The sequence below is a fragment of the Bombus flavifrons genome, chromosome 7 (genome assembly GCF_040668555.2).
Source record: "Bombus flavifrons isolate JBK064 chromosome 7, iyBomFlav1_principal, whole genome shotgun sequence".
NCBI lineage: Eukaryota > Metazoa > Arthropoda > Insecta > Hymenoptera > Apidae > Bombus > Bombus flavifrons.
In genome coordinates, this window is record NC_138448.1 from 8,034,173 (window position 1) to 8,049,307 (window position 15,135).

General features: G+C 37.0%; 2 protein-coding genes and 1 long non-coding RNA gene across 3 annotated transcripts in view; 1 reads left to right on the plus strand and 2 right to left on the minus strand.

The window, feature by feature from the left end:
* Positions 1 to 4: 4 nt before the first annotated feature.
* On the minus strand, positions 5 to 2,344 carry LOC138181916 (ubiquitin-conjugating enzyme E2 J1). Its single transcript, XM_069117314.1, has 5 exons — positions 1,990 to 2,344; positions 1,486 to 1,691; positions 1,215 to 1,405; positions 985 to 1,102; positions 5 to 915 (listed from the first exon to the last, which is right to left on the minus strand). The coding sequence occupies exons 1-5, from the start codon at positions 2,024 to 2,026 to the stop codon at positions 667 to 669; spliced, it is 801 nt and encodes a 266-aa protein (XP_068973415.1). The 5' UTR covers positions 2,027 to 2,344; the 3' UTR covers positions 5 to 666.
* A 566-nt stretch (positions 2,345 to 2,910) lies between these two features.
* Positions 2,911 to 15,135, minus strand: part of LOC138181894 (serine/threonine-protein phosphatase 2B catalytic subunit 2) — a 242,785-nt gene continuing 230,560 nt past the window's right edge. Inside the window, exon 14 of the mRNA XM_069117275.1 lies at positions 2,911 to 8,536. The gene's annotated coding sequence lies outside the window, so the exon portion shown is untranslated. The remainder of the gene's footprint in view (positions 8,537 to 15,135) is intronic.
* LOC138181936 (uncharacterized) lies at positions 4,940 to 10,769 on the plus strand. Its single transcript, XR_011173642.1, has 2 exons — positions 4,940 to 5,080; positions 9,757 to 10,769. It is a non-coding gene; the product is annotated as an uncharacterized LOC138181936 (long non-coding RNA).

Below are 15,135 nucleotides of genomic sequence, written 5' to 3' on the forward strand. Positions count from 1 at the left end.
ATCTACATTTATATAACAGTAAAGAAGGAACAAAATACATTATTATAGTTTTAGACTATAGCAATATGAAATTAAAATTTACCTCCATGAAAGATGTTAATTTTATTGTAAAGTAGATTTGACTAAAAAATGTTTGGTCATTTTTGTACAGATATGATAAGACTTTGATGAAAGTAATACATACATTTGTTTAAACTGATCTAATGTATATATAACTAAAGAGTCATATGCAAAGTATTAACTAAATATGCGCGTTAAATGCAATTTGTAACTCTTTTATTAGTGAGAATAGAGTTATTTTTAAATCAATGTTTGTAAGTATATATTGTATATCAAAAAGACATAAAGACATCTAAAAGACGATTAAATACTAGTAATACTAACGCAATTTATAATTCTTATCATTTTTATGCTCATCAAAACAATTAGATTCCGTAGTGAACAACTTTTTTGTAAGAGTAAGACAAAGAGACAGATGTGTACTAAAGTGAATATATCAGTGCAATCTCTGTCATATATTATTTCCATGAAGTTCTGATTATTTCTAGCATGTATAAATTTGACATTCTTTTCTAATTTTAAAAATGTTTCATAAAATGTGTATAAAATTTACTTTGTTTTGTTAACATACTTACAATTACAACGTTTTGTTACATTTATAATAATTTAAACAAGAAATAGCCGTCGCAAAACAAGTAGAATTATCGCTGACACCAAGGAAGCGATCAAGATGCTCCAGAATAAATCGTTCGAAGATGACATTGTTTCCACCTGTTGATTTACTATGACATCCGATTGCTGTCGATCTTGATTCTCATTAGTAATCGGCTCGATGTTACGTTGTCTCAATTGATTTTCTGAAACGCTATCTGAATTGACTAAAAAGGATGTGTCTGATGTTGGTGAGTCATCAGCCTAAAAGTACAATTTTTTAAAATACATGACACGTTATCAGAGTTGATATGATAATAAATAAAAGCGTACCTTTAATGCTATTGTGTTTAACATAGTTTGTTCTTCTACTGTAATAGGTTTTTTAACTGTGTTCTTTGACAATAAATCAACAACTTTCCCACAAGTATCGCATTGCCAGTTTAGTGATCTATGGCAGAACATTTTTATAATCATTATTAATGTTTTTAATCTTATTGATTATTAATAATGTTTATTAACAGTATTAAAATTGCAAAATTATGTCAACTTTTTGCAAGTACTTTTTTGCAAGTTTTTGCCTTTCCTCTTTACTATAGTCTAAAGATCCGATTGTCCCATTTCCTGGTGTTGGCATAAAAGCAATTAAAGCCAATAAAGCTGTTCTGATGCTCCATGAAGGCTGCCATGTTTCCGGATGATGCCCAGAAATGCTTAAGCAAATCTTTTTATTGGTTTCAAAACGGCCATTGGGCTAAAATGACATAACAAACATACTTTTATTTCCAATGCATAAGTTAAAAATCAAGGATATTTAGTATTAAAATTGCTTACTGTTAATAATATGATATTTGGAGGTTTCATAGGATATTCCGGTGGCAATAAAATTCTACCATGATAAACACCACCCTCAAAGTCTGTGGATGGTGGTCCTTGCACAGTAAAATGCCATTCAAAAAGATTATCTTCTAAAGGAGATGCACAATATTCTTCCGTAGCTTCGTGAAGCTCTTGGGCCTCTCTCATTAATCTTTTCACAGCTGAAATTTCATTTGTTAGATGATGTAAAAGACCAATATGATATTGCATATAAAAAATAATTAAATGCATTTAATCAGTTATAATTATTTCAAGAAAATGAAATATATTTTCACGGAATACATATTGTAGAAGGAAGTTTGGCGACACGTATAACGCGGAACCAATTTTTCTAGATAACAAGCGTTTTGTAGAATCGTAGAAATACGTATGCAGTGTGTATTATTTATTGATATGAATCGTGATCGTAACGATGAACAAACGAAATAAAAAAGAGTTGTTGCCTTGCCGAGAACTCACCGGGACTTTTTGCGTTGTATTTCCCTTCGAATGACATTTTCGCGAGTGTGTCGACCGAGGTTAACAACTGGAATAAAAATAGTACTTGAGCTGAGTACTATCTGTTTTGTCAAACGGCCTCGATACACCGACGTTGCCAGCTACAATACATTCTTCACATTTTTCCCCACGGTGAATTCGATCATCGGAAAATTACACGTTGCACTTCAGATAACGAAGAAATTAATTTTGACGTGGCCTAATAGGAGCTACGCGAACAGAAATGCACAAAAAATAACGTGAAAGTGGCCGCGCTTATTCCGTGCACGCGCACTTATGTCAATTTCTCTGCTTGAAGTTGTTCGTTTACGAGTACGCGCAAGAGCTGACTCCGCTAGGAATTATCTCCGGAAATTTCCAGACGCTCTGTCTATGTCTAAACGACTCTTTTCATCGTTTCTTAGGATTTCACGCAGTCACGATTCAATTTACGCATAATCATTTTATCAAGGATGTACCATTTTAATTATATTTAAAGAAATATAAATTTGCATACAAATCCGCAGTCTAATAATCTCGGATGATATAAATATCGAAGAAGGATTACTACATGATTTTTCATCTTTTAAGATAATTATAGTATTGCAACTATTGTAATTATTAGAAATAACATAAAACAATGCAATATTTTTAGAAGTGACAATACCTGTGCGCGGTTAAGTTAATGCGAATGTTATTTTCTATTTAATGTGTAAAATCTATGGTTACGCCCGTACGTGAGATAAATAAGATAATTAAAGTATAGTTAAGGTTACATAAAACGTATTGATATGATTGTACTGAAAAAACGCGTTAGTATTGTAACACAATTTTGATTGCTATAATCTGGAATTTAATATAAAATTCCTGGGAGATAGGATGGAGGAAAGAAACGCTAATGTATTCGTGGAAATTATAGACTTTATTTTTAGAATATTCTGAATATCATAAAACAACGTAAACATTCACAACAAATGGGAATAGGGTATTATTTATAATAGTAATAATAATAATGTTATTACTTTATCATAATAATTAATTGTTATGAATATGTCATCATGACGTATTTATAATTATGTATAAGTAAGATCTTTCATTTAATTTTTAGCAATTATCCATCGTACCTTCATCGTTTTCATTTTTCGTTTACTGATAATAATCATAATAATAGACATAGTGGCCATATTTAATAATAATGATAATCATCGTAATGGTAATAATAAGAATAATAGTAATAATAATAATAGTCGTAATGTTTTATATACGTATGTTTGTCGTGTATATGTATATATAAACAAATATAGTTATGCTTATCTCGTAAGAAGGGATAGAAGTTCACAATGGCGCTAAACAATATATGCAATGCAGTTTGCTTTTTTGTTGCATTTTTCTTGTTGTTGTTGTTGTTGTTACTGTCATCGTCCTCATTACCAGAATTATTCTCATTTCAATAAAATCACATATGTAGTCGAAGGTCTTAGGAATAAGATTTCTCGTAATAGTAAATAGACAATAGTAAACGTGCGTATGTACAGTTTTATCGTTGAATGCCATTCTTTGAATGCCGCGAATATAAGTTCGATTATGATTCATGCAGTGTTTTGTGCAAACTAGGCGGATACACCTTTAACAAACCTATCATATTTCGTAGTATCTTATCTAATCGATTCGACAATGTACTCAACAACGATCGAGCGATCATTGCGAATACGGTGATTTCGTTGATTTTCGTAGTAAACATCCGTTATAACCACTGGGATCATACGTAACAGACTTCAAATGACATCATGTTTCGTTACTTCGTCGTTTGACCTATCATTACGTCCACTGCGTTCTCTTTTCTTCGTTTTCGAACATTGTAGATATATACAAGTGTATCCGCCGCAATCATTGCATAAAACTGACGAGAGAAACGAAGACTAAGGCTACGATTTCCCTGGAAAAATTAATTCAAATCGCGACGAAGCGCGTTTTCCTATCCCAACCAACCTCTCTCTTTCATCGCGATACTTTACTCACGATTCTTATCCTTTGATTCGATCGATTTTACCCTTGTTTCATTAGAACTTTTTACTCTTTCAGTATATCTATTCAGTTAACTGTTTCCCATTATCGGAAAGGCAGTTTTATTCGCATACGGAAGAAACGAAAAAGTTCACAATACATCCAATGACGATTCGTAATGCCTGTTTTCTCTCTGTCGCTTGGCCATCATTTTTATGAATCTAGGAATATAGAGACGTAACATACCGTCACTAAGGAGATCATTGTGGGATAAGTGTTGAAGTAAATTATGCCTAATTTTTATTGAAATACTATTTGAAGTACGACAGTTAATATGTGCCAAATATTTAGTTAAACATTAGTTCGATAAAAAATAGTAAAAGTAAAAAATATTGCAGTGTATTTCGTATTAAAATATTTCCATTTTAATTAATTATATAAATTCTAACGAATTCATGGGTAATCATCTAATCATCTTTTTAATAAGAAATTGGACATCCTGATTAAACTGATCAATAATCTTCATAATTAGCAGTGCAGAGGATGCGTGGAAATGTAATCAATCAAATTTAAATACAATCGGAAGTTCTCTATTCTCTTCGTCTATAATTTTATGTTCCAGTCTTATATTCCTTGATCAATATAACTGATTCCAACACAACGATTTAAAATATTTCGTCTATATTTTTTTATATTTTTTATATTTTTTATATTTTTTTGTTTTCCTTGTTAATTCGATATGTACATACGATTACCGATATAAGATTAATGGTGGATCACAAATCGGCGGTTAGCAAGCAGTCAATGACATTTAACGATAATTACAAAATAACGGTGAACCGTTATGGTATATAGATATATACACACACGCGCACACACAAAATTCTATATATGTATATGTATATATTTACTGTCGCGGCAATAATACGCAATAATCAGTCGTAACAGGTACATAAAAGTGGTTTGTCGGTGAATTCGACCGATTGTGTTTACATTAAACAAATTTCGCACCATTGTACGACGTTTTGTTTGAAACATGGAAGCTTTTCCTCGATCTAACTTATCATAAGTATGTACATGAATCTGTCTTACGTGAAAGCAATTTGAAAAATGAGAAAACGCGGTTGTTTCTCGTAAAATTTACCACGCAAACTCGTCGTAGATTTCTGTGATAGAGAATCGTTGTTCGGTATCGTCGAGAACTTCTAATCTCTGGATGTGGGGGAAAAACCGATTTGATTCGCGATCGATCGAATTCGTCATTGAGTCGCAACGAACGCTGCGGTGAAGCAACCGAACGGTATCCGGTACTACGTAGCAAAAATTTGTTTTTCATAAAACTTTCAGGCATCGTGCCAAATACCACGAAGAACGTGGCTAGATTCTCAATTTTCTTGGTTCGTCCTCTTCTTCTTTTTCTTCCTCTTTCCTTTTAGCAAAATTATATTAAATCGATCGGATTCGTTCAACGATGGGGAAACCTTTCCCTCTTGAGACAAGATACTTTCAAAATTTTTCAGATCCACTTCGTACGGGAAAAGTTTCCCTTGGTTGAACATCTGGTTATATATATTATATCGTATATTATATGTATATTTAGTACTTAGTTTGTGGTCTTGTGTTCTGTATCATCGTGTATATCGCTACCTCCGCTCTTTTTTCCTCTCTATTACATGTGTGTGTATGTGTGTGTGTATGTGTGAGCGCGCGTGCGTGTGTGTGTCTATATATGTATATAAAAGAGATGAGAATGCATGTAACTTAACTCAGTATGTATACATATTATATGCGTATATACATGTATATAACCGTCTATAAGTCATCGCAAAAATTCTGTTCCCCGAACGTGCGCCATCTTATCGAGTTGTACGCGCCAATGAGGCTATTGTATTGCTTGTCGATTATCGAAAGAGGTTCGATGAGTATCTGAACAACGGTTGCTCTCTCTTTACTTGCGTGGTTTCCTCCCTTGGCAGATAGAATTCGAAGAATTAACGAAGATGGTTAAAAAAGTTTTCTTTGTCGCGTCCTTTAAGAAACAAGGTGTTGGAAAGACAAATTTCGTTATTATTATTATTATTATTATTATTATTATTATTATTATTGTTATTATTATTATTATCATCATCATCATTTTGAAGGTATCTAATTTGTTCGAAGATTCGTTAAAGAAAAAAAGGAACTCTGCAAAATTTCCGGTGCAGATTGTATTTGGTATCTTTCTTCTTTTTCTTTTTAATATTCTTAAAAATTCAGGTGTATTTTTCATTAAAGCGTTTACATGTGGTTCCTTCATAATCAATAATGCAATCGCAGATATTTCTTTCGATATTTCTTATGTTTTCCCCTTTCTTCGTTCTGCCCTTCCTTCGACTTCCTTTCTTATCGAAAAATCTAGATACTAAACATCGACGCATATGACTTCGGGTGGCGCTACAAATCGCGGAATAACATTAGACAGAAATAGAAAGAGATATAAAGAGAGATAGAGAAAAAGAGTGCGTGTCTTTGAAAAATGTAGATAAAATGGTAAAATACTCGTTTTAGCTGTTCTCCTTGTTCGTATCACGGAGGGGCAAAAAGTATCTCGAACGAGTTCGTAACAATCTAAGAGATCGCTGATCCACCCTCGCTGCTCGATTTCCCATTCGATCAAGTTCGATTCGTAAAGTTATATATGTCACTAAAAAACATACACGATTATATTACACGTTAGTTTCACTAGTGCATACGTTTGCGATTTTTCTTTTTGTGTTTTTTCTTTATCGCTTAACCATTACAAAATATGTAACGTGTCTATATTTCATACGTCTCTTTCATCTATCGTTTGTTCTACATTCTAGAAAGATGTAGATATTTTCTGAATGAATGGTACAACAGAAGGTACACTGTCTGTCGTCAACGGTCTTTTTCGGATTCTCCTGAACGTGGCGCACACGATCCAGCATGTGATATAGTCGTGAATGTCGTATCGCGTAAAGTTACATATTTAATGCACGTTACGTTATTATACCCGTACTCTTTCGTACAACGATGAGACTCAGAATGTGAGAGAGAAAAATAAAAGGGAGAATCGATCCGGGAGTCGAGAGGATGTTTCAGTGGATGCGCACATTGTAAGTCTAAGAGAAAGGCTTTGGGACAACCCCAATCGTAAGCTTAATGATATACACGCTTCTACATTATAATACAGTTCTCGTTTTTCATCTGTCATTCTCTAGCGATCTTTGCCACGCCGACGTATGCATTTCCTCTGTTATTTTCTCCTAGATGTCGTTTAACATCTTTTTTTCATCTTTTTCTTAAACTGCTTAGAAAAACACGTAACCAAGTTCGAGTCGATAAGTTCGTTGAATTAGCGTTATTTACTTTATCGATAAAATGCATCAATCGCGTAGGCAAAGAGCGACGTAGATCTGTGATTACGAAAACGAGGACGGTTCGGGTGTAACAAACGATGATCGTATCCTTTCTCGAAGGATCCGATTAATACTCGGATATCTTTCATTTGATTGGAGGATACGACCGTCAAAAAGGACGATCCTGTATTTTTACCGAGACGTTTCATTCTTCGGCATATAACGCAAAAATGACCGGCATTGTACGCGTTCGTTCGACAAATCGTACAATTATAATTGCAATTATAATTGCCTTTGCCCTGCTATCGTAGACACAGTTACAAATTGCACTTTGACACACCCGTTCAATAAGATCGAAACAAACGACTAAATCTGATTATATCGTGACAGGATCGATCCCTCGTCCGGATTGGTAACGATCCACGCGCTTATGGAATTTCGTTACCGATCCACGGTGATCCGAGCCGAGTCGATAAGGTTTTCAACGATTTATCGACGATCGATCATTGATTTCTTTCTTTCTTCATTCCTTTATGGATTTTTTTTCATTAACCTATCTAAAAAGATTTCTACGACACGATACATGTTAGGATCAAAACGCCCGCACAAATATGTACAATATGTTTGTTTTAAAGAGGCGACTGCATAAAAACGTACGTTGGGACACGGTTCGCGTTCAGGAATCATTATCAATTCTGTCCATCTCTTCTTTTCTCTCATCGTTTCGCATTGTTTGTTTTTGATTACCGCTTTATTATCACTCGATATAAGAAAAAAAGCGCTTCGTTAAACAAGGTCCCCGATAATAAATTCATCGTTCTAGCATATTTTCCCTTTCTTCAATTTTCATTCTTTTCTCTTTTACCATTTTCCTTTGTTTGAGCGCAATTAGGTAACGCTAACGATTAAGTACTACACTGTACGTATACGGAACGACGGTAATTAATGATAAAACTCGATTAGCAATTGTGCTCGACGTTGTACACGTCTTAATTACAGGGTATTGCCATAGGTGTCTTATTTAATTGTACGCATTCTTCTTTATCCTCTGATTTTACACATGTCCAAAAGGATCATCATCCGTATCCCCTTTTTTCCTTCCTTTTTTTTTTCGTGTATAACTATCGTTTCGCGAATTTTCAGTACGATATTTCCCAATGATGAAAATGAAAAATCGGTAGAGATTGAGTTTATCAACGGGAATAGAAAATTCGATGATGCGTCCAGAAATATTCGACGTCGTGAGTAGATTACTAGATTACATTTGAAAGAACCGTACACCGGAAGCTGAAGAACATCGCGCGAAACAATGTAGACTCGTCACGTGACGGAAAATGGCGGATCTAGCGCGAAGAGACGAACAATCAAAACTTGCGATACGGTAAAACACACACTGAACAAATTTATATATTTTTTTTTTATTATTATACACGAATATAAGAATTCTGTTTGTTTGTATAATGGAAAAAGACAGAATGGAAAAGAAAAGGATAAACAACAGGGAAACGCGATTATCGTGCGAGCAGAAAGCGACGGATAAAGTCGAGCTTTTAGTATAGCAGAGGACAAGTGGATTCTCGATTACATGGTCCTGAATCACCATTATCGTGTCACCCTCGTCGTAACGCAGCTGTAACGACCATCACAATATCGAACAGCAGTAATAGATAATATACACGTTTTGTTGTATATTAACTTTACCAACGGCTCTGATTTCTTTTTTTATTTCGTTTTCTTCACTCCGTATAACACTCACTCACACTTCTTATGTACTTTGTAATATATATATATATTTTTTTTATTCTTTTGCGTTTCGATAGTGAGACGATGTGAGAATATTAAATATAGCATCGATAACGTCGTTAACGATATAACGGTAATAATTAATAGGAATAATGATATACAATATAATAGTCATGATAATAATAATAAGAATAATCATATAATGACAATAATCAAATAAGTAAGAATAACCGTATCTCACAATGATCGTAATAATAATCATAATAATAGTTAATTAACGCTATATCATATGTATAATATTTATATATATATATATATATTTATATTTATGTATATGTATTATTTATATAGCTGTATATTATATATATATAATTGTATTTCATTATTATTTAACACATTTCTTTTGTACAAGTAAATCAATTAAGAATAAGTACAACTTGGTAGCAAAGAGAGATAGAATTATATTATTCACTGTATATCTTTATCCATAGTGAGAAGAGATATATATATATTTATACGTACATGCGTTTATATATACATACACAATATATTTTTTTGTATATATATATATACACACACATATATTTTATTTAATTCATTTTCATTATAATAATATTCTTTCATTATCTTTATTATGTTTCAGACCGTAATTCTTGCACGCTGTCATCATTTGGCTGTCGGAAGTGGCCCTCTTTCCTACTATGTATTTTCCCCAATTTTTCTTCCACCTAAATATTTCGCTACGAGCCCTTGCACACCTAACGTGACTTTCCATTAACTCTCCCTTCACAGTGGCATGCTTTTCGTCGCGATACCCGCTCGTCTTCTCTTCCGCTTTTCATCGATCTCTAGAGAGAGGAGGTAGAAAAAACAGCGAAAACGACGAGAAAGGCCCGCGACTCGATCGCGAAACCGCTTTATTACTAGAAATATTACACGACGAGGAACGTGGCGCAGCCCCGTGGCTGCAATCGTTTACGAAGCTGGCCACGGCCGGGGGAGATGACGTCGCGGGGACGCGACGATAAGCGCGGGAACACTTCAACGAATGAAGGAGGAGCCAGCCAGCCATGCACTCGGGAGTCACAAATAACGGGAAAACGTGGAAAACTCAGTATACAACTAGCACAGGAAGGAGAAGCAATTAACTTAGAAAAAAGAAAAGGAGGGAATAAAAGAAACGTCGTGAAACTGTCGTTTTTCCATCTACCGACACAGATGGCGCCATCGCAATTGAGATTCTTAAAAACAGTCGACCTTAAAGCGAAAGATCGATACGCGCAATGTATAATTGTAAAACGAAGGTCAAATCATAGAACGATCGATCAATTAAAATTAGCTACGTATCTACGCTTGTCTCACGAACTATAGTTACGTACAGTGGGGTCAGGTGATCTTCGAGCGAAGAGACCGCAAGAATCGTAAAGGAATTATAGTTTGGCACTGATACCCGTCAGCTTGAACTCAACACGCTCGCGTTTAGCTAGGAAGAGCTAACCACTGGGAAGTCACGTGTACCGAGGTTCGATCTCTCCGCGGGTGGACTTTGTGGCACGCGAGTATCCACCTTGGAACGCTTTGATTCCATCATTTCTCAAACGTCTCTCGCGTCCAGCAGACCCTTAAGAAAAAGAAATAGAGAAAGAAAAATAAAAACTACGACGTAACTACGAGACAATTCGCTGATATTCGCCCACCATTCTGTCCACCCTACGATCCCCTTCGTGATACATCCTTCCCAAGATATTAAAGGCTCCACTTCCGGCACCAGTTTCGAACAGCGTGTGGCTGTGGCCCAGACTTACGTCGGATAGTAGCAAGAACACACATTAAAATCATAGAGGATCAACGTTATTAGACGTGTCATGCGTTTGTCTGTTCGCTTGGCCTTTTCCTTTGCTTTCCCTCCAACCATTCTCACGCGATTCAGAGGACTTCGAACATTCTGTCCGTTATTGCATTCCCGTTTTCCCTCGCTTTATCATCCCTCATCCCGTTCCTCTTGACCACGATAACTCGTAAACAATGTAGATACCTACGCACGGATCGATCAAGCATTCTCCCCCATTTCCGCCTGTTTCGTCTCTTCTCGAGAACGTTCCCCGCAATTTCCCTTCACGTTAAAATGCCTCTTCGGAAACTGGTTGAGGTATACGCATCGCACGTCCAAAACGAGCACACATGTCATGGTTTATCGATATAATTGTATAATATGTGCTATTAGATCCTTCATGCGCGGTCGAGGCTCACGAAGCCTCGAGAGATTCCTCTGCCTCGTCGAGCGTGCCATTTTACCCATTCTTTTCTTTCTCTCTGTTCTAGGTCATCATCCTCGAAGAACAAATAGGATGCACGGATCCGTCTCGTGGACGTCGTTCAAGCGAAACCGCTGTCCGCAGTTAGCACGGTCGCGTGGAAATCGGCGAATCGAGCTCTCGTCGAACGAGAATTTAAAATACCCATCCGGGTAGATTGGTCAGGGGAACAAAGTTAAAACACTTGGAAGCTGTTCTCACAAGTGATCAGAGATTAAAATTCACTTGGTTTTGGGTGTGCGTGCCACCTTCTTTTTTTTCTCTTTAGTGGCAACGAGAAACACACGTTCTAGTTTAAAGAGAATCCTCGATGTTTAGAACATTGATGGCGATTCTCTGGGAAAGGGTGAATGGTTTCTGCGAATTTGTGGGATTAGAGGAAGGATTTCTAGGTCGTATTCCTTGAAAACCTTGGTCCATGATTGGTACCAGCTAATTCTTGTCTTGAATTCAATCATTTCGCTTTATCTTGCTTCTACTATCTTTCAATTACTTTTCATTCGTTACTTCTTTCATTCATTAGTTCAAATGGATTATTTAAGTTCAATTATATCGTTCTTAACCAGAATCGATTCGAATCCTAGAAAGAATATTACGTTGGAAATTATGAAATATTTGATTAATCGGAATTAGCTGGTCGAGGATCAGAAGCTGTCGCCAGTTTTGCTGGAATACAGGATGAAGCTAAACGTGTTCTAAAAAAACGTACGGACTTAGTCGATGTTCGATAAACCGGTTAAATTCGTTCGAATGCAACGCGTGCTACCGCAGAGGAAACAGTTTCGCTTGCAGGTGGGCGGAAAACGATTCGCTCGACGTGCGATGTTCCCTTCCATAGGTGTCGCGAGAACTATTATTATGATCATCATTAACATCGTGTATCGTATTCGATAGTATCGATGATCATCGTAATAATTAGTAATAATAACGATAGTAATAATAATTCATAATAATAATTCATAGTAATAATCATAATTTTAATTAATTAATTAATAATATATATATAATATATATGCGTATATTAAATAAATTCTCCGATATAACTTACGCCTTAATCCTAAAGCTTAGCTCGACTTACGATTTAAGTATCCCCGCCCCCATTTTTTTTACGCGCGCGGAGGATGCCCGTGCATCCACCAGGGCGAACTTCTTAAGAATCTAATGAATCCTAAAACCGGAAGCTCCGCCGTACCGACAGGCCAGCTGCCTTAAAATTTTTCTTCTTTTATTTTACTTTCCCCCTTTTGCTTCTTTGCCGGAGGAGCGAAACACCACGATCTAGCGGTCTCCGCCAGAGAGAACAGAAAGCAAAGCGAAGAAGCGGAAGCAACGTATGTACGCGATGAAAGTGATTTAAAAGAGAAAATAATTTTTTCTTATATTCTTCCCTTATTACTCTCCCCTTCTTTTTATTCTCGTTCCTTTCAAATCATTTTCATCGGCATGTATAAATTACTTCCGTTTCTTCGCTTTGATCTCCGTTCTCTTTGGCGGAGACCGCGCACGAGCGTGGTTTCCATCCTTCGTCTCTTGCCTCGTTCATTACTCGCCTCGCATACAGGTAGTCGAACGACAATTTTCCTTTATCACGTTCGATTCCGAGAAGATCAACTTTCCAAGCAACTACCACGCCAACTTCTCCGTACGCCTTCCATCCAGCGTCTCCGATAAAAAAAAGATCGGCCAACCTACAGCGCGATGCTCTTTCTACTTTGCCCCTGTTCCGTGTCTACGCGCGTCCCTTTCTTCCCCGACTTCCAAACGAACGCATACGATTCTCGCTACTCTTCGTTATCCTACCCTTGCGTCATTTATCTTACAATCATCGGTACTCTATATATAACTCGGTACTCAGTGCGGTCATCCAATCTCGTTCCCAATTTCGTTCAACGCCTGTTCTTCGCGGTCCAGCACGCGCGTACACACGGAGATCCATTCGCGACTTCTGCCTTCCTGAGAACGAACCTTCGTACGCGTCCTGTTCGCTCTGACGCTACAAGACGACTTTTAAGTGGTGATCCAACGCGACCACGGCTCGTAGAGCGGCAGAAGGAGGTCGTATGAGTCGTCGTCCTCAGGGAGGAAGAGGACAAAAGAGACGAGTGCACGGCGGGCGCGCAACTCCTCTCGCGAGGCGAATATTCCGGCACGTTTCGGCCGCGAACAACAGAACGGAGCCAAACGACTCGTCGTCGAGTATCTCAAACGTTGTGCGTAACATCTGTCGCAGCAACGGCTGCTAAGACGCGAGCAACATACGCGACGACGGCGACGACGACGCTCGTTGTTCCCCTGATGGGTTGCTTCCTCTTCTCGAACTCCATCTCTGACACTCGCATCTCGTGGTTGGCTGTGGTGCGACTCTCGTTCCTCGTTGCGATGACACCTTCTTGACTCGACGAACGGCACGCTGGCGATAACAACCGGGGGTGAGAGACGAGCGATGGTTTGGATTTTTCGACGGTGGCGACGACAGCACTGGGACCTTAACACCCATCCTTGCCACCTGAAAAACGTGCAACGCTGGCCTCGTCTTCGTTCCATCATGCTTTGCCGGCCGTGTTCTTCCTGAACATCGTTTACGCATATTGGTGAATATTTTGCATGTTAGATTTGAGTTTGCGTTTGGCGTTTATCGTTGACGTATCGTAGACGTAAGACCCGATGCAGACGAGCGGTATGCGTTAAATCGTCGTAGCGGCAGCGGGTTGGAAGAACGAGGAAACACCTGTACGCGTATGTTTCTTTTGTGAGACAGAAGAACTTTGTTTCTCTGCTCTTCCAACAGCACCGCGATTGTGCCGTACGATATACGTTGTTTTCAACCGGGAAAATAATGAAAAACGTATGACGCAGCGCCAAAAAGTCTCTCGTCTGCACCCGGCCTCAGAGCGAAGGGTGAGGATAGAAGTCGAAGATTTGGGAAATTAAAAAATTTTGGCTGGTTTTAACCTGCTGTCTTCTTTTTCTATCTGATTTTTCTTTTGTTTAATTTGATATTGAATTTCTTTGCGATTGGGAGGAAGATCGTAAATTTGGTGGATTGTTGTTTCTACGTTTCGTGAAGTAATATTTTTTGAGCGAATAAGAATGGGGTAAATTTAAATTTAAATTTTAAGTATGCTTGACGTGTATGAATGACAAGTTTACGTATCTAGCGTATATGTCATCATAAGCGATGATGTTTTTAGTATAAAGAGTAAGATGAAATAAACGTTGAATGATAATAGATATCTTCTCTAACAGGGAAATGTGAACGCTATTCCCATTTCTTTTTATAATATGAATATCTTTAGGATGAATCATAAAAGAGGATAAGTACATGAGATGATATGAAAATACGTGACCAATAAGTACAGAATGAGAAATCAGATGGAACAAGTACGACAGTAAAAAAAGACAAAATTAATATTAATCGATAGATTTTTATTGTATGTTTGGGAAAAGAATGTATATTTTTTAAGGACTAGAATCTTCGACTTTCAAATAAGGTACGAATCCGTGAATTTGATTAATTTGAAGCAAAGTTTATGGAATCGTGAGAATTGCAAAGGGTTCGTCTGATGTCCGGTTTCCCCAAAGGATCCAAATTTCTGGAAACTAGCTTTTCCAAGTGGTTGCTGCAAGGGTCTTGCGAACGTTTATCCGATGGAGAAGCATCGCTAATGTTTAAGATTTGCTTTGGGGAACACGGAGAAATAAACGTG

Bases quoted from the DNA above. Each gene is read 5' to 3' on its own strand.
- LOC138181916 (XM_069117314.1), bottom strand. From the start codon at position 2,026: ATGTCATTCGAAGGGAAATACAACGCAAAAAGTCCCG. The intron at 1,103-1,214 runs GTACTTGCAAAA...GTTCTGCCATAG, and splicing joins AGGCAAAAACTTGCAAAAAA to ATCACTAAACTGGCAATGCG. The intron at 916-984 runs GTACGCTTTTAT...TTGTACTTTTAG, and splicing joins TAAACACAATAGCATTAAAG to GCTGATGACTCACCAACATC.